Here is a 19,412-nt window from a genome sequence, read left to right on the forward strand (position 1 = left end):
TGTTGCATGGTAGAGTCCCTGGCGCCTGCATATACAGTGCAAACATGTGCAAAGGCTCCCTACGTGCAGATGTTTGTGCTGCACACATGGAGGGTGGGAGGTGGTACTCAGCATGCATGACATGCAAGGCTTCTTGGTGCTGCTCTACTTCTTAAGCCTAAATCCACTTATCTGAATTCTCTCTCTAAATGCTCCAGGACACTTTTCGGTCTCTAGCAACCCCACACAGCTCAACCCTTCAGTTCCGCCTCTTCCTAAACAGCCTTGCCACAATGCCTGCCACCACATTTACTTATATTAACATTCCCCTGGCTCAGAACACCCAAGATGCCTCCACTTCTGCCCCCGAAGGCTCCTCTCTTCAATCTCCACAGCTTCCTACCAGACAAACTGTAGCTGCTTCCCTCAGACCAAGGAAGCCCCCTGCCCTGGATCCCCACATACTGAACCCTTCTTCCCATGCAGCTAAAAGGGGAGGGGTGAGACGAAGGGGGAGGCAGACTCTTAATATCTACTGCACCTTCTTGAATTTAGGCTTATGCAGCTCCCAGACAGTTTAAGAGCTACCATGCTACTTTGTTTCTTATCTTATCTGTATTTCTGTACAGCGGTACCTCGGGTTACAGACGCTTCAGGTTACAGACTCTGTAATAGTACCTCGGGTTAAGAACTTTGCTTCAGAAAGAGAACAGAAATCACGTGGTGGTGACGCGGCGGCAGCGGGAGGCCCCATTAGCTAAGGTGGTACCTCAGGTTAAGAGCAGTTTCAGGTTAAGAACGGACCTCCAGAACGAATTAAGTTCTTAACCCGGGGTACCACTGTATTTGTGCCAAGCAGTGGAGGAACTCTGAAGGGCACAACTTCAGTCTGCAGAGCCTGGAGATCCTTTTTAAAAATGTGTTAATCATACTATATATGCTTTTAAAGTGGAGCAGTAGTCACACTGTGCAAGCCTCACTTGCATCCTGTAAATAGGACAGTCCACAAAAATGCTACTACAGTATTTCCCGTAAACCACACAATGACTCCTGCTTTCTGGCTATTAGGTATAACATTGACAACTCTTATATTGAGGATTTATGTTTGGCTCCTTGCAGAAAGACACCAACATGAACAGAAATTTCACTTTGAATATATGTGTATAAATACAGGGTGTTTCAAATAGGGCACTGAAAATGTTTTGATACAAGAATAAGAGAAGATTATATCAAGTGGTGGACTCACCTGGTTTTTGTTTGGGCTTCAGATTGGCAGGAATATCTCCATTAATGGTGACTGTTGCAATGTGTGATGCACAGTTAGTCAATCCAGGATCCAAGCACAAAGCTACAGAAAGCATCTTTCTTCAGTTATTTGTCTGACATGCTAATAAATACACATTTGTTCTCAAAGACACAGAAGGAATATCACAGAATCTGCTCCTAATTAAGAACTAGATAAACAACTCTAATGTGCCGCCGAAGACTAGGGACCACTGTGCATACGCTCAGATCCTCTAGTTCCAGCAAGCCAGAGAAATACATGGAATTCAGAAACTAGATAGCCAAGCATTTTACAACAACCAGTTGTTGGTGGGATCCATCTGTCTTGAGAGACAATGTGTGTGCCTCTGGGGGTAGGCAAACCGCTACATTAGCAGCACTCAAGTGACCCCTCTGGGGAGCAAGCCTGGGCAGTGTGTCTGGAGGCCCTGGGCTGCCCAGATAACAAGACTGCCATCTCAGCCTCACTGATGTGGTTAAAAGGAAAGCGGAGCCATACATTTGGCACCAGCTTGGCTGCAGGAGTTGCCAGGAGGAGGCAGACACGGTGCCATCCAACCATCTTAGGGACTCTGCTCCAAATTTGTGTAGGATTTACACCTTAGCCCTTTCTTCTCCCCAAAATATCCTGCAAGGCAGCAGAGGTTTAGGATCAGTTTTCCTTCTCCTAGATGGGCTCAGTTTGGGGAAAGTACTTCATTTCATCTGTCCTGAGCTTCTAACCACTTAGCTTTATTGAATGATCCTGGGCTCTGGTATGAGAGGAGGGGGGAATAAACTTTCTCCCTATCCACTTTCCCCACATAATGTTCCTCATGTCCCTCCCTTCTCCCTTTTTCTCAGCTGAAAAGCCCCAAATTTTGCAAGTGTTCTGACCAGCTCCATCAGCACCTTCATAGGTATGCCCAGAGTTTGCTAGGGCATGCCTCTTTGCACTGGTGAAATGTTCCAGCATGCATTTATTAGAAAATAATTAGACAGCATTTATGGTATGGCAGTTATGTTTGATATTTCCAACTGCAAGCCCTTTGAGCATTCCAAAGTGCTCCATAAAAGGACATGCATCAACATTTTCCATCCAAACAGTCAAGACAAAATACAGAAGTTACCTGGAGAGCATTCAAGGATCTCCCCTCTGTATCCTGTTTCTTCCTCCAGCTCACGTAAAGCAGCACTTTCTGGGGTTTCATTGCTATCAATTAGACCTGTGATGTAAAGGTTGAATTGTAACTAAGATCAACAACGGTAAATGGACCTTTTTTTGGGGGGGGGGGTGATGACATTGGCATGGCTAGGAAGAAAGCACAAGACTTAGTGGCAAGATAAATGTTCTAATTCATGGATGGGGACTCTGGCGCCCTCGAAATTTTGTTACAACTCCCATATGCCCCAGCCAAAGTGACTGACGATCAGGGATGATGAGAGCTGGCATACAACATCTAGAGGCCCACAGGTTCTCCCTATCACTACTCTAATTATTAAAATGCATTATAGGTAAAGGGACCCCTGACCATTAGGTCCAGTCGTGACCGACTCTGGGGTTGCGGTGCTCATCTCACTTTACTGGCCAAGGGAGCCGGCGTACAGCTTCTGGGTCATGTGGCCAGCATGACTAAGCCGCTTCTGGCAAACCAGAGCAGCGCACGGAAACGCCGTTTACCTTCCCGCCGGAGTGGTACCTATTCATCTACTTGCACTCTGACGTGCTTTTGAACTGCTAGGTTGGCAGGAGCAGGGACTGAGCAACGGTAGCTCACACCGTCGCGGGGATTCAAACCACCGACCTTCGGATTGGCAAGTCCTAGGCTCTGTGGTTTAACCCACAGTGCCACCCGCATCCCTAAATGCATTATACATATGCATTAAAAAGCCAATCTCCTCATAATGATACCAGCAAGATTCTTCACAGGATGGGGCACACAAGTTTTGAAGAGTACAGACTACGGGGGCATGTTTAGAATCCTGAGGCTCCATACCAGACTAGATCTGTAGGACAAATGCATGTATCTTACACAATACTTGGCCTGTTTGCCAAAAAGAAGTGTGAAGGGAAGGCAAGTGAAAGCTGACCTTCCCTCTCAACATTCCTTGCTGCTCTCAACTGTTTTAAGCAATTACTTCCTAGTCTGGCTCTTGTTACATGCACAGCCCATTTCTGTCCCTATCAATTTGACATGGGTTCATTTGTAAGTGTCTTCCATCCACTTTCCACATTCATCTCTGATTTTTTTAAAAAAACTTGTATATAAGAACATATTTAAATGTATTTTTCCTCAATGAATGCCTTTCTGAATGCACTTTATCCTAAAATACACATTTTTACACCTTGATTACCCCCCAACAAAAAAAATGTATTGCAAAGTTCAGAGAAGTGCAAGATCAAAAGGATAATTGTGTTCTAATCTATGTCTTAGTTAGGAAGGTGTAAAATAGGCCTGCTCACTTAAAAGGGCACACCAAATAAAGTTCTCCTCCATTCCTAGTTACAAGGCATTAATTCTGATAAAATCAGAAATAGCAATGTGCAGATATGTCCAGGGTGCAATACCACTGAAAGAATTTAACCTAAGGGGTTTGCAACACAGGACTTGTGGCCTATTTCCAAACATATAAGCATCCCAAGAAACAGCTAGTGCCTCTCTCACAATGGCAAGAGCCTTACCTTAAAATTAACAAGGAAGCTGAGGTGAACCACCTACCTGCAGGGAATTCCAAGCAGTAGTTTCCCATGGGAGGCCTAAATTGCTTCACTAGGACAACACAGTCATAGTGAAGAGTTCTTTGCAACACTGGAATAACAGCAACACCTGCCAATACAGAGAAGGAACTTGCAAAAACATGCCTGCACTGAAACAGACAAAGATCAGTAACTCACTCAAGGTATCTCATGCAGTGTACTTGATGGTTGTGTCCATGTTATCAGTTTCAGAGTAATGGTTTTCACACTTTCTCCCTTGAGGGAACAATTTCAGTATCTACTTGGAAGCCCTGAATGTTGCAGAAGATTCTGGAAGATGATTTAGGGCATATCCTCAGTTCACATAAGGTGCTTGGTTTGACCTGTTGGGTCATACCATCCACATAGGTGAATGGAGAAGATAACCATCCAACACTCCACTGCAGCTGCCAATCATAGGGGAAGACTGGAATAGGTGGCAAGCTGTCCATCAGAGAAGCCAGTCTGCCATTCCTAATTATAGCCCTGAAGAAGCTTTTAATGAACACCAGGATTCTCCAGAACACAACTGGAAACAAACATTAGTTTAGGAAATTCATATGGCTCTTTTTTCAAACCATCTTAACAGTGCTGCTGTGGCCTACTATCCACAAGTATCCAAGCGGGTACCAGACCACACTGTTTTGCATCTTCCTTTCCACGCTCTGATTATAAAAGGTGGGGAAGGGAAGACTGGCAGGTCACTTAGCTTTGAGGGCATGCCTGGGGGCCTGTTCACACATACAGCCACTGTTATGAACCACTAGCTACTGAATGAAAATGGAAACCATCATTATAATTATTATAAATTTCAACGACGATAAAATGCTTGCCTGAAATTTGGTGAAGGACCAATAATCTCAACAATCAATATTCCCATATATATTGGTGTTCTCTCATGTATGTCCCCAGCTTATCTAACATTAGGAGACTCTCAGCAGCCAGTGAAGTAACAGGTGTTTTGTGTTTGTCAATGTAAAGACTTGCTCACCATCAGCAGAAACCCCCTCTTTTCTGGTAGTACGCTTCACAGATTCCCATACTCTATTAAATAGAAAGGAGGAGATGGGAAGAAGATAGATGTCAATGTAAACATGTTGGTTCCCAAAATGAGATGTTAATCATTATTACTGTTATAATACCTCACTCTACATCCTAAGGTACTTCAAGAACGGAGTTCTTGCTGATGTCACAGAGAATTTTTTTCCTTCATGAAAAAAATCTCTCAAAGCTGAGAGTATATTCTTTGGAGGTCTTTAAGCAGAGGCTTGACAACCATATGTCAGGAGTGCTCTGATGGTGTTTCCTGCTTGGCAGGGGGTTGGACTCGATGGCCCTTGTGGTCTATTCCAACTCTATGATTCTATGATTCTATATGCTAAAAAAAATGTTAAAATGTTAAAAAATAATAATCAAAGGTATGCACCAAGTGACTCTAACAAATGCAGAATTCTGCAGCTGGAATAAATTATGCAAACAAATGTGACCTCTTTTTTGCCCAATCGATGCAGCATTTCTTCCCAGTGTTGCATAGTTCATTCTGCTTTCACTAGTCACAGGAAGAAGCTCCAGATCATAAGTCCTGACCTCTGAGCACTAGAAATATTGAGCAACCTCGGCTCTTACTTACTCTCCCCCCCCCCCCATAATTTTTAATGAAACTTTGTCATCATACAATAAAAAACAAATCTAAATAAAAATAAAAAGAGCAAAGAAAAGACAAATCCCTCTCTCAAAAGTAGATATTAATCCTTGTCTCACAAAGGGGGCGTTCCCAACTCTCAGCTAGGAACTTCCAATATACATTAGGCATTGCTAAAAACTTTCAGGAAAACTTATGCAAACAGATGAGAAACTTTCTTCTTTCTTTTTAATGAAATACAAGATTCTCAAGTAGATTACTTTTACTTTTAAGGCCAGCTCCATAATCTGTGGCTTTTCTATGTTCCAATGAAACATAAATATGAGTAAGAAATTGAGACAATTGAAAAAAAACTGAATTACAGATGAAGGGTTGCTGGCTAACAAAGCATGGTTTATTAGGCCATGAATATCTGCAGAGAATTCTGGGATGTTGTCTGAGGAGCCAGCTCATGATTACCCTATCATGAAGGGGGGGGGGGCACCTGCACCTTTAATAGTTGTGTAAAATAGGAAATTTCAGTAGGTGTGGCTTGTCATGCAAGCTATACCTGCTGAAATTCCCCCTTCCACATGCCCTTTTGCATCTGGGCACCCTACTTCATGCAGAGTGCTGGCCCAGCCTACTGTGACTCACAAATGCCCAGCATGAACTATGCACACATCCAACTCTCTCCTGTGGAGATGTGCTGCAAGGGCAGATAGAGAGGAATAGGCAATTTGTCTTGCAATTTGATGGGATTTGTCCATCACCACTGGTGTCCTCAATGAAGAACCCTATGTGAACTCCCTAGAACACTATTAAAAGCTCTCTAGAACACTAGCTCAGTCCCTGCTCCTGCCAACCTAGTAGTTCAAAAGCACGTCAAAGTGCAAGTAGATAAATAGGTACTGCTCCGGCGGGAAGGTAAACGCTGTTTCCGTGCGCTGCTCTGGTTCGCCAGAAGCGGCTTAGTCATGCCGGCCACATGACCCGGAAGCTGTACGCTGGCTCCCTCGGCCAATAAAGCGAGATAAGCGGCGCAACCCCAGAGTCGGTCACGACTGGACCTAATGGTCAGGGGTCCCTTTACCTTAGAACACTATTTCAAAACCCCATGGTTTAGAAAACAGCTAATAGGTAAAAATTATTACCTTGTTTGACCTTCAGGGTCAATGTAAGTTGTCTGCTCAAGCTTCACCCATTTTCTTTCTGCAATCGTCTTGAGGGGGGAAAAAATCACTTAAACATTTTAAAAACTTAAGAAAAGCCTGCTGGGTCCGGCTAATGGCCCATCTAAGTCTAGCAGCCTGTTCTCACAGTGGCCAATCAGATGCCCATGGAAAATTAGCAAGCAGGATTCAAGCTTTTCCAAAACTGCTGCAAACTGGGTTGACCATCTTTGTTGACCTATCTACTACGATCCCTTTATTTTCACCACAAAGATGATGATTTGGAACAACCATGAAAACTGCCTCCACTGTGGTTACAGCTAATATGGAAAACTGAAGTCATCATCAGCATTCTCTTTCAGTTCAGTAATGGCAGGATTTTACTCATAGATGAAGGAAGACAATAGTTTTGCTGTTTTGCCATTTCCAAAATGGTAGGCATTACCAAAGTATTTGCATTACATTACATGAATGAAGAACTATTTGCTGTGAACACAGAGATGTGTGCAAGTTCAAAAGTAAAGGGAGCCCTCTATAATTTTCTCATGTGCTCTTGGAAAAGGATCATATGCCCTGAACAGGAAGCAATCTTTATGAACATTAACCATTGAGGGCATTTTTAAAGCAGCCTGAATCAACAATATATGGAATAATTTGGCACTGTTATTTTTACAACATGGTCATTTTCTACAGAGAGTACTAGAATTTCAATCAAAGGCAAGGGGAAACAACAGGTACCGTATGTGCCTTTTCCTCAAGTGAACCAAATACAGAATTGCTTACTATGGCAGGGATAGGAAACCTCTGACCTTGCAGATTCTGAGGCATTACAGCACCCACCATTCCTGACCACTGGCTGTGCTAGCTGAGGCTGATGGTAGTTGGATTCCAACAACATCTGGAGGGCCACAGGTCACCCACCACTACACTATGAAATGGTGAAATGGACTTGCATTTTCTCTCAAAGCAAAGGTTGCCCAACAAAGGCGGAATGGTATGAAACCAAATTCAAGAGTACTCTGCTCTTAATTCACACTGTGATGAGACTGAAACACCGGATCTGTGTGACCTAAACAGCAGCAGTCCCTTCAAGAGTACCATGCCCAAATTATTTTAATTTTGTTTTTTGCTTATTGCACACCACACTCAATGAACAAATGGCCACCACCTTTGTGAGCTTTCACTTGTTATCTCTAGTTGTTGGCAAACAGTGCAGGATGAGCTGGATTTCAGTCTGATTCAGCAAGGTGGTTCTTACATTCTTGTTGGAGAGAAGAATTTTAGTACTAGTCCTATTAGAAGAATGTGTGGGAGAAGTGAAGTGAAGAGTGAGACAGAATGGTGGGTAGAATCAAGGTGAGTGGCAAATAAGGAGTGTTAGTTAAGAATGACAGTTGGAGGAGTCAGGTGAAAAGGACCCGGAACAAAGGCTGATAGTGAAGCAGGGAGTCTGATATGTTGGGTCGGTGCATTAGGCAGAAACATTATTTCCTATTTATTGTAGAGTTCACCAACATGATGGCCTGTAGATGCTGAACTATAGTTCCCATCACCCCTCAACACTGGCCATGCTGGGTAGGGCTGATAGGAGTTGTAGTCCAACAATATCAGGTGGCCATCAAGTTGGCTACCCCTTCCACCGAATGACTTTTCTAGATAAATACAATAGTTGGTTCAAATACTTGATGAATTGTGGTCTGGTTGAATTCCACCTCATGTTCTTGCTTTTATCTGCACAGATGAACATACTTAGGAAAGTCCTACTATTCTGCACTTCAGTGGGTGTTGACAGAAGTGTATTTTGGATAATTTTATGGTGAGTGTGAACCTGAGTTACTAGACACCTAGTTACTTTGGCTTACCCAGTGACCCTTAGAAGCCAGGGCTTTATTGTAGGACCCCAAGGACATCACACTAATGCTTTATCTACTGACAGAGCAGGTGTGGCCAGTGAATGGAAGGAAGCCATTGAGCCACAGCAATCCTTCATGACTTTAGAATGAGACACTGCAGTTAGGAAGGAAAAAAAAGAGAAAAGAAGACAACAATAACAAGGAACAGCAGGAATCAAAAGGAGAGGCAAGAGGAAAAGGCAAGTGAGTAGGAGCTCAGGGCTACAATCCTATGCACACTTACCTGGGAATAAGTCCCACTGAATGTACTAGGACTAAATTCCAGGTAAACATACCTATGACTGTATGGTTAAGTATCAATAACTGTGGTTATAGGTACATTCAGAGGTACAAATGAAAGGCATATAAGCAACACCATGAGAAAAGAGCTATTGAGCTGATTTCATAAGTAACAGGAGGCTATGCTGAACTCAGAAATCAGGTTTTGTGGAAATTAAGTTTATTTTAAAATGGTTTAGATCTGTGGACTCTCCAGAGAACTGTTGCCTAGAATGTAGTAAATAACAACAACTTAATCACTAAGTGGGAGAAAAAACATAAAATTCCTCTTCTGCCCTGGTCACACTTGACACACTCACACCAGACCTGTAATGATTGAGCAATTGTTTGAAATGTTACACAACGTTACACAAAAGATATGAAGGACTAGAGAGAAATTTATCGTGACCCCCTACACTGTTGTGACACAAGCTTAAATCATTACCCCAACTACTCACAGCAACCCACGGGCATGTGATTGATAGGCGGAAAGAGGTAGGTAAACTGGACATTACGTGGACCATCAAATGTAGCGGGACTGAATTGGCAAAAATGCACCAGGCAAGCAAGAGGTCAAGAAGACCAATTAAGAGGAAGCTAAGCATGAAAAATATTACAGATTATTAACAAGTCCCTCTAATGGACACCGGATTTCTGCACACTGAGGCAGTCCCATCTTACTAGACACATCAAGAAGTCAGGTGGATGTTACGTGAGGAACTCCATGAACCCTGCTCTTGATTCTTGAGAATCAACAGACATTTGATTACCAACGCACAACTCACTTAATATAACACAAACGTCTTCAGAGCAATTAAGGTCATGTTGAAGAGCATTAGATTGCCATTAATTTCAACGGGACAGTGTGATGCATGTTTGCTCAAAAGCAAGCTGGGCTGTGTTCAGTACAACTTGTTCCCTATGTTTGTAACCCACCCTTGAAGCATTTGGTGAATAACGGAATAGAAGTATAAAAGAAAATTTAAAATATGAATTGACTGGTTAAATGTGGTTATGTTTATAACTGCAGTGCAGGCATACACTATAAGGACTTTGATGCATCTGCTTTCTTATTTCTAACTCATCTCATATCAGCTTCCAAACTTTTGGTACCTAAACAGAATAACCTTCCAAAGCAAAACAGCTATCCTGACAAAAGGTTGGAATTGCAAGATCTCTGGATGATAGGAAATGGTCTTGCTAAGTCACATAAAGGTGCTGCTTTCCCATTATCACAGTAGGATACGTAGCATTTGCATACGATATTATGCAATACTAAGCCCAGTATTTGATCACAATAACTAAGTTGCTTCAAAATAACATGCCAAAAAGCACACAAACATTGCATACCTCTTCTTTAACTATAGATTCTTGGGTGGTTTTCCGAGCTTCAGCAGATGCTTCCTTTTCCATTTTCAGTGATGTTGGTCTGCCACCTCAAGCACAAAGTCCACCTAACTACAAACCAGAGTCAATATTTGCCCTCAGGATCAAGTCAGACCATTCATTCTTTTCATTCTAAATTAACAAGTCAACCCTGCAGCAAATATAAACACAAAATGTAGACTCCAGATCAGACAAGTAACATACTGGCTAACTAGAGACTGGTTATTCATTGGTGAAAGAGTCTGCCTTCATCTCAATGGAACATAAGATCAACAGGATGTTGCCTCAGTATCCAAACCAGATGAGAAGACAATCCAGGTCACAATTAAGATTAAAAATGAGGATTGCAATATTTATTCTAGCAACTCAGTAATACTTTAAAAACCTTTTAATTGCTTGTTTCAAAATGTGCTCCCTAAAGTAGCAGGACATATATTCTAAATTTAATATAACTATGCAGATTTAACCAATTAATTGTTTAAATTTAAGATTCTTTTAATTGTAGCTCTCTCTTCCAATACTAAATGTCCTATGATTTACCTAATTTATCTAATTTGACATAAATTAAGGTTGTGTGCATAACATACTTGTCCCAAAAGAATCCTGGGCACTATAGTTTATTAAGTGTGTGTTGGGAATCATAGCTCTGTCAGGGGTAAATTACAGTCCCCAGGATTATTTGGAAGCAGCCATGCGCTTTAAACGTATGATGTGCATGCAGCCTGATGCTGCCAGGGCAGATCACAGTGTAATGAGAAACAAAAAGGTCAATAATAATAATAATAATAATAATAATATAAAGCATATAAACTAGTATAGCAAATTAAAGCAAAAAAACTAAAGCAGCAACAAATAAAATTAAATTGTTCACATTACCAAAGAGAAGATATTAAGAGAGTTTAATAAATTTATAATCTAGCATTGGAAAAACTGGTATTTAAAAAACCTACCTGGGCAACACAAAGCTGTTATTTACAGATTGCCCCACCCCCAACTGAGGGTTAATTCTATACTTTTGAAGTACCAGACTACTTTGTTACTTATATTATGATCATTAATGGGTACAAATTAGCAAGATGACTTTGATACTGTCAAAAGTATCATATACTGTAGTTGAAAGAATATAAACAACCAACATAGCTGAAGAGATTCAAGCATGAGAACATAGTATTGCACCATGACATAATTTTTAAATATGATTTCTGATTGCAACAACCATAATAATATATGCCAACTGGTACTGGAGTTATCAATTTAAGCACCAAAATTAAGTGAATTTTATGAAAAATTGTGAGACAAAGATAAAAGAAAGTAATTAAATTAATATGAGTGAAACCTCTCTGAAAACAAGTGGGGTTGCTTTATACAGTACTGAAATTTTAGAAGCCCCTCACAAAATTAGTTGCAACTTTAAAATGCAAGACACAGAGTGCCCCTTTGTACTGTAGCCTACAGTGTAATGACCTAGAACAAACAAAGTGAATTCCTGCATATTTTTACAGCCCCAAAGCATCAGGGAAATTCTGAATGCAGTTATTAAACAGGTATTAAAGCTGCAATAATAGTATTCCCCCACTGAAGCAATCACAATTAAGGGAATTAACATAAACAGACAATGGGCTACATACAGAGATCTGTTGGAATTTACAGGGAGTGAACCTTGATTGAAACCAATGGAAGAAGTAAGGAGCCAAATTACGGATTGGTTATAGTATCATCAAATATATTATATGTTTAAATTAGATTTTTTTTTAAAATGGGTGTGATAGGAATTTTGAGGTCTTAGATATATGGTAATGTTCAGAAGTGTACCAACCAAGCACGTACATAGATCAGCACAGGAAGACCGACCTGAAACCATTTTGATTCCCAAACTGAGCAAATGATTTCTCTGCAAGGTCAAAGTGGGAAACCTCCCCATTGTCTCTTTCCTTACAAATCCTGTTTTAAGGACACATTTAAGATATGAATAGGGTGTGAGCCTGTGACCTGGCCCAGGAACTAAGTATTTATCATTACAAAAGACTGGCCAGGCTCTCCAGGCAATCCAATCAAGTAACCTGCCAGACAGGAGATAAACAATGACAGGAGGAAAACATTCAAATTTCTGTTTTAGACCGCCTTTTCTGTGATGTAGGTATGATGTAGCTGAGGGGTGGTCTTAGATCACACCCCTTCTGTGATGTCTGTATGATGTTTCTGGGGGTGGTCTTGATCTACAGGGTGGCAATTTCAAAAGTCTTTATAAGGGCTTGTGCGCCCTTGTTCTGGGTTCCTCCTCCTTTCCTGCGGATGAAGGGAGCCCCCTGTTGCAACAGATCAATAAAGATCAAGCTTACTAGCTGCTTTGCTTCTCAATATTCTCTGGTTGGCCTGTTATTTTCTCCTACCAATAGGGAACCTACGTAAGGACTCTATACGGGCTCTTGGACACCCCATAAGGGAAAAGGGCAATTTTTGTTTACAACAGAGGGTTTCCAGATCAAAGCTCAGAGTATGAAAGAGAATGATTATGGAATAAGGATAAATTATTGTCAAAAATGTATAACTTATCATTAGAATGGGAAATGAAAGACAAGTTAGTCAAAGCTTCAACGACACACTGGGCAATGGATATAGGGCAGGAGTAGGCAACCTAAGGCCCAAGGGCCCAATGGCCTTCTAAATCCGTCCTGCGGATGGTCCAGGAATCAGCATATTTTTGCATGAGTAGAATGTGTGTGTCAGGGAACTGCCATCAGTGCTGGAGGGAGAGAGCAAGCTCCAGAGGGATCCCAGAGAGCGTCCCGGGATTGGGAGAGGCAGCCCATCTTCTGGGGAAGGGAATCAGCTTAGCTCCAGTGGAGAAGGGGGGCAGATGGGGGAATCTGAGAGGGGGTCACATGACTCCTAGCCAGGGACCAGCGGGAGGAGGAAGGGTCCTCCGCTGCCTACGCCCTCCTTGCGCAGAAGGCTTCCGCGCAGGGAAAGTAGGAGGAGACTGGGCGTGAAAGAACTTCTTTGTTGGAAGAAGTTTAAGAAATGCCCACTGACGGATTCTGCCAGCGATTGAGACAGCCACGGGTGAGTGGCTGTCCGGACAGAAAAGGTTCACTTAGGCAACCCAGCCAGGTGTGGGCACCAGCTTACGCACGAGCAACCCCTAGAACCCCTACAGCAATCCGTCAGTCCCTGACATTGCTTGTGCGCAGTCCCGGAGAGGCAGCACGATGAGCCAAACAGAGCCGGCCGGAGGAACAGAGCAAGAAGCCTTGGTGCGAGGTCTGGTTGAGAGGAACCGAGACCTGGAGGCGCATGTAGCTACCCTGATGGCGCGGCTGGAGGAGAGACGGGCTCAGGATGCACAGGTCAGAGCCACCCCGATAGGGAGGAAGGTTCAGGGGCTGGTACACAAATTTGGTGGAAAGCCCCAGGACTACAATGCATTCCGAATGGAAATCCAGTACGCTTTGGAACTGCAGAAAGATGACTTTGCCAATGACGGGGAGAGGGTGGCTTACATTGTGGGACATCTGCAGGATGGGGCGCGTGAATGGATCAGGCCCCTAATGGCGACGCAGAATGATGCATTGAAAGATCTCAATAAATTCTACCAGGCGATGGACGCGATGTTCTCCAGCGAGGTTGAGCAAAGCGTGACATGCTGGGAGCTGATGGGGTGCAAGCAGGGGAGCCTGTCCGTCAGAAACTACTGGTCGCAGTTCACGATGTTAGTCCACAAGCTCGGGTGGGATCTGGGCTCCGAACCTATGCAAATGTTGTTCGAGGGGGGGTTGTCCCCTGAAGTGAAAGACGAATTGTCCCGAGCGCCCCACCCACGGTCGATGGATGAACTCACAAAGACTGTGCTTGCGATCGGGGTACGCCAGGAAGCGCGGGCTCAGGAGAAGCAGGAGATAAGGGCGGAACGTTTCCATGACAACCGCATTCCTGAAATACTGAGGGAGCCTTCCCAGGCGGCAGAGCCGATGGAAATTGATGCAGCGCGCGAAGTTTCAAACGCCGGTGAAGGTCGGAAAAGGGAGGGAAAGGAGTGGAAAACTACCAAGAAGTGTTTCCTCTGTCAGCGACCGGGACATTTTGCAAAGGTCTGCCCTCAACGAAAGGCCTGGCAAGGCATGATGGGGGCTGCAGGCCACGACGAGAAGGGGGAGGAGGGGCAGGCGCAGGGAAACGCCAACGCCTGGCTGCCAACTAGCGGGGCCAGCAGCCAGGTCAGCAACCAATAGAAGTGCCCCAGCCTGACCCCCCCCCAGGCAGCGGTAGCCATAGAGGTGGTGCTAGAACTCCCAAACGGGCACCCCGTCAAGGTGGAGGGACTGCTAGATTCTGGCAGCTCGTGTAATTTCTTCAGCAGAGACTTTGCTCTGGAGCACCAACTCCACCTGTTGCCACTAGATTTTCCCTTGCAGGTGACCACCATCGATGGCAGGGAGCTCCTGGGAGGGGAAGTGACACACCAGACACCGCCAATGCGAATGAGGGTTGCTAGGCACACGGAAACCATTGCCTTTCACGTGGCCACGCTGGCAGGACCCCCAATAATACTAGGAATGAACTGGCTGGCACTACATGACCCGGTGGTGTCATGGCATCAGCGGTCGGTCACCTTTGGGTCAGCTTACTGCTCAGAACACTGTCTGGGAGGGAAGGAACCAAGAATGACTGTAGCCAGGGTGGCGGGGTTGGCCCTGAAGCAAAAAAGGCAGGTGCCACCACAATATGCTGATTTGAAGAAGGTCTTCAGTGAAAGGGAGGCAGACAAACTGCCCCCCCCAGGCCCTGCTTCCAGGGGCTCAGTTACCAGTGGGTAAGCTGTATGCCATGTCCGACCGGGAGATGCAGGAGCTGCGGCAGTTTATTGACAAGAATCTGAAGAGAGGTTTCATAAGGGAATCTAAGGCGGTGGGGGGCAGTCCAGTGTTCTTTGTGGACAAAAAGGAGACTAATCAACCCAGATTAGTCGTGGATTACAGGGCCCTGAACCTGGTATCAGAACCCGTGACTTTCCCAATGCCCAGGATTGACGATATTTTGACACGTGTGAGGCAGGGGAAGATTTTTACCAAGCTGGACCTCAGGGGAGCATACAATCTGATTAGGATAAGGGAGGGGACGAATGGAAAACGACCATGTTCACCCCCCTGGGGGCTTTTGAGTACTTAGTGATGCCATTTGGATTACAATCGGGCTCGGCCTGCTTTCAAGCCTTCATGCACCATGTGTTGGGGCCCCTGCTGTACAAGAATTGCATAGCCTTTTTGGATGACGTCTTAATCTATTCGGACGATGAAAGGCAACACGTCAGAGACATCAGGGAGGTGCTACAGAGATTGAAGCATCAGTTGTGGGTCAAGCTGGAAAAATGCCAATTCCACGCCAGGGAGGTCGAGTTCCTGGGATACAGGCTGTCAGACAAGGGACTAGCCATGGATCCGGGCAAGGTAAAGGCAGTGCTGGAATGGAAAGCCCCCCAAATCAGAAAGGATGTGCAAAGGTTCAGCAACTTCTATAGGAAGTTGGCGCGGCGCGAAGGCGGCGCGAAACGGCAATGGCGGTCCTCTTCAGCTGTTGAAGAGGGGCTCCGCGGAAAAGGATCGTGCGCTGCGGCACAGCGACGACCCATTCAGAAAATCCACGGGTAGAGTGAGCCCGTGGCCGTGGGATTCGGCGGGCACCAGGAGCGACCTCGGAAACGCAGAAGGGACCCCGTAAGGGGCTCCGGAACGTGGAGGGGGTAGCGGTGCTGTGAATCCATCGCTCTTTCCGTGGAAGTGAAGCCGCGCGGCTGCTGCTGATGAGCGCTGACCTTTCTTCTTTAAACATTTGATTCAAAACAACATACTCGTGAGTAAGAAATTTGAGACTCTATTTGAACAGTAATTCGTGAATTTCGGCTGAAAGCGGGAGACGCTAAAAAGGAAGTCAGTCTTCCGTCTCTGTTTAAAGTGCTGAGCAAAGTCTTTCTAAAGCGGAAGCGTTGAAAGGAGTTCAAAAGAACTTGGAATTTACCCTGCAAATTCGGACTTGATTGCTAAAAAGTTAAGGAAAAATTAAAACTGTATTATAAGTGGACAGAGACTGTGTTATTCCTCTTTATCTTTTGTGGATTACAAAGTTATGAGACCCAGCTCTCGGGCTGTCTGGATACAAAGTAACATCAGACTGTGGTGACTGTGTATAGAGATACAAAGTTTCATTGGGCTACTTTGCAAGTTACAAGAAAGGAACTGTTGCAAGCACCTTTGTAAGGAACTTTTACTCTCTGCAGTTTAAAGGGAATTTGGAGGGTTCCCCCCTCTGTTTTGGATTTTACTTTACTTGGGAACTTAATGGAAAATTTTCATCTTTCTTCCTAACCTCTGGGGTGCTCCCCCTGCTGGATTGTGGAATTATCAGTCTCTGAGAACTGCTGGTTGTTTTGGAATTTTTTATGTCTGGATGTTTACTTTTTGGATTGCTTTTCCCATGGGATTTACAATTTGACCTTGAAACATAGACAGCTGTGGAATGAGTGGTGCAGGAAAAACAAGGGCTGGCAAGAAAGCAAAACAAGCCGAACTAGTGCAATTAACTTTGCCTGTGCAGCAACGCAGGTCATCTGTTCCAATTGTGACAGGTTTGCAAGAAGGACAACTTAAACAGCCAGTTTTGGAGGATATGGCTGCAGGAGGGCTAGACCCTATCTCTAAAGAAATACTGGACCAACTGGCAGCTTTAAACAAGAAAGCTGATGAACAAGCGGCTAAATTTGACCAGGTGACAGCTACAATTAATAAATTGACAGACCAAGTTGCTCAAAATACACAGGCGATAGGAAATATTGAAAAGACTACAACAGAGAATCGAAAATTAGCCGAGGAAGCAAGTGCAAAAGCAGACCAAAATAAAAAAAGGATAGAGGAACTAAGAGGAGAAGTAAGACCACTGAGCAGACAGGTTACTGAACAGCAGGCCTACCTGTCTATGGCGGAGCTGAAAAACAGAGAAAGCAATCTTAGGCTTAGAAATATCCCAGAATTAGAAAAGGAAGATCTGACCGGCTTTTTGACAGCAGAAATATCCAAGTTCTGGGGCTTGGCAGAAGAGAAGGACTTCAAAATTGTCACCACCTTTAGACTGGGAAGAGTGGCTAAGAAGGATAAACCAAGAGATTGCTTGATCATATTGAGATCTAAGCAAGAAAAAGATAATATACTCGGCCTACACTTTAAAAATTCATTGATGATACAGGGAAAGACAGCAGAAATCTTCAGAGATATACCAAAACAGTTGTTGGACTTAAGAATTACATATAAAGATCTGGCAAGATTATTGAGAAACAACACAATTCCTTACAGGTGGGAATTCCCCCAAGGACTATCTTTTAACTGGAAAGAGAAGAAGGTAAGAATTAGAACAGCAGAGGAGCAAGAAAAGTTCCTGAACGACCACGGGGAGGACCTCCGGAAAGGAACAGCAGGTACCTGGCCACCCCCCCCCCCCCGGCCTGGTGAAAAAGACCCACCTCCAGAAATAGACGACAAGGGAGACAACCCTATTGGCTGACAAACTGATCCAGGATGTCTCTGCAGCTCTTCAGTTGGAACATTCATGGTGCAAACTCCCCCGAAAAAAGGAAAAGGATTTTTCATATACTGAGGAAAGAACAACTAGACGTCATTTGTCTTCAAGAAACTCACGTGACCAGGCTCCACAGAAGAGTATTAATTAACAAGAGACTAGGCCAAGAATTTATTTCATCAGACAAAGTAAAGAAAAGAGGAGTAGTGATATATGCAAAGGAGAGCCTAGCACCAAAATTTGTGTTTAAAGATGAACAAGGAAGAATTCTGGCGATTGAAATACAATCACAAGGAGAAAAATTTCTGATAGTAGGAATTTATGCACCGAACGAGGGGAAATCGGAATTTTACAAGAAGCTGCATGAGATAATGCTGGACCATGTTGACTATAATAACATCATCTTGATGGGAGATATGAATGGGGTTGTCTCCACACACATGGACAAGTCACAAAACCAAAACTTGACTAAAGATGGCAGACTACCAAAGACTTTTTTTGAACTTACAGACAATATGGACTTGATTGACATTTGGAGGATAAAGAACCCTCTAGGTAAAGAGGGAACATTCTTTTCTGAGGCCCACCTATCTTGGACACGAATCGACCAAATCTGGATATCTAGAGGACTGGCACCTAAGACTAAAAAAATAGAGATCTGCCCCAAAACTTGCTCCGACCATAACGCCTTGAAAATAGACTTGAGACTCACACCAGCTGGATCCTTCAGATGGAGAATGAATGACTCTTTGTTCAGAGATCAGGAGATTGTAAAGAAGGCCCAAAAAACGATGAAAGACTATTTTGAAATAAATTTGAACACTTCGGTGGAAAAGAAAACAATCTGGGACGCAAGTAAAGCTGTTATGAGAGGGTTCCTGATACAACAGAATACTATTAGGAAAAAACTCTGGAATGGTAAAAAGGACAAGATTTTGGAAAAGATAAAGGACGGAGAGAGAAGGTTGAGACTTAATCCAAAATCAAAAGAAGTTTTAAGAGAAATAAAATTCCATCAAGCACAATATGCGAAATTGATAAACCAAGAAGTTGAATGGAAAATTAAACAGATGAGACAAAGATCATTTGAATCGGCAAATAAATGTGGGAAGCTGCTTTCATGGCAGCTGAAAAGGAGACAAAAATTGAACTTTGTTACCAATCTAGAGGTTGAAGGAGAATGTATTCAGAAACCAGAAGAAATTAGAAAGTGTTTCCAGAGATATTTCAAAAAATTGTTCACTCAAGGACCCCAAGTGGAGACTGAGATAAATAAATTTTTAAAAAGCTACGGCCTGGAAAAACTAACACAAGATAAACAAACAGCACTGAATTATAAAATAACACAACAGGAAATTGAAAGTTCCATTCAGAACATGCAATTAGGCAAATCCCCGGGCCCAGATGGACTTACCTCCAAGTATTATAAGACATTGAAGGAATATTTGACTCAACCATTGATGGAGGTATGCAACCAAATTATGGAGGGGAAGGGGGCACCAGAATCGTGGAAAGAGGCA

At 43.6% G+C, this 19,412-nt stretch overlaps 1 protein-coding gene across 7 annotated transcripts in view; it reads right to left on the reverse strand.

Moving 5' to 3' along the window:
- Positions 1 to 19,412, reverse strand: part of NUDT5 (nudix hydrolase 5) — a 32,281-nt gene that overhangs the window by 4,360 nt on the left and 8,509 nt on the right. For 4 of the 7 annotated variants that reach the window (XM_028747303.2, XM_077935665.1, XM_077935670.1 and 1 more), the window contains 6 exons: positions 10,294 to 10,480; positions 6,755 to 6,822; positions 4,971 to 5,023; positions 3,963 to 4,070; positions 2,373 to 2,468; positions 1,226 to 1,327 (listed from right to left, as the gene is read on the reverse strand). In XM_028747303.2, the coding sequence (XP_028603136.1) occupies positions 1,226 to 1,327; positions 2,373 to 2,468; positions 3,963 to 4,070; positions 4,971 to 5,023; positions 6,755 to 6,822; positions 10,294 to 10,356 (490 nt within the window). In that variant the 5' untranslated portion in view covers positions 10,357 to 10,480. Of the gene's footprint in view, positions 1 to 1,225; positions 1,328 to 2,372; positions 2,469 to 3,962; positions 4,071 to 4,970; positions 5,024 to 6,754; positions 6,823 to 8,634; positions 8,780 to 10,293; positions 10,481 to 19,412 lie in introns of all 7 variants that reach the window. The other 3 variants (XM_077935667.1, XM_077935668.1, XM_077935669.1) reach the window with 2 other exon arrangements.

Source organism: Podarcis muralis, chromosome 10, assembly GCF_964188315.1.
Source record: "Podarcis muralis chromosome 10, rPodMur119.hap1.1, whole genome shotgun sequence".
Taxonomy (NCBI): Eukaryota; Metazoa; Chordata; class Lepidosauria; order Squamata; family Lacertidae; genus Podarcis; species Podarcis muralis.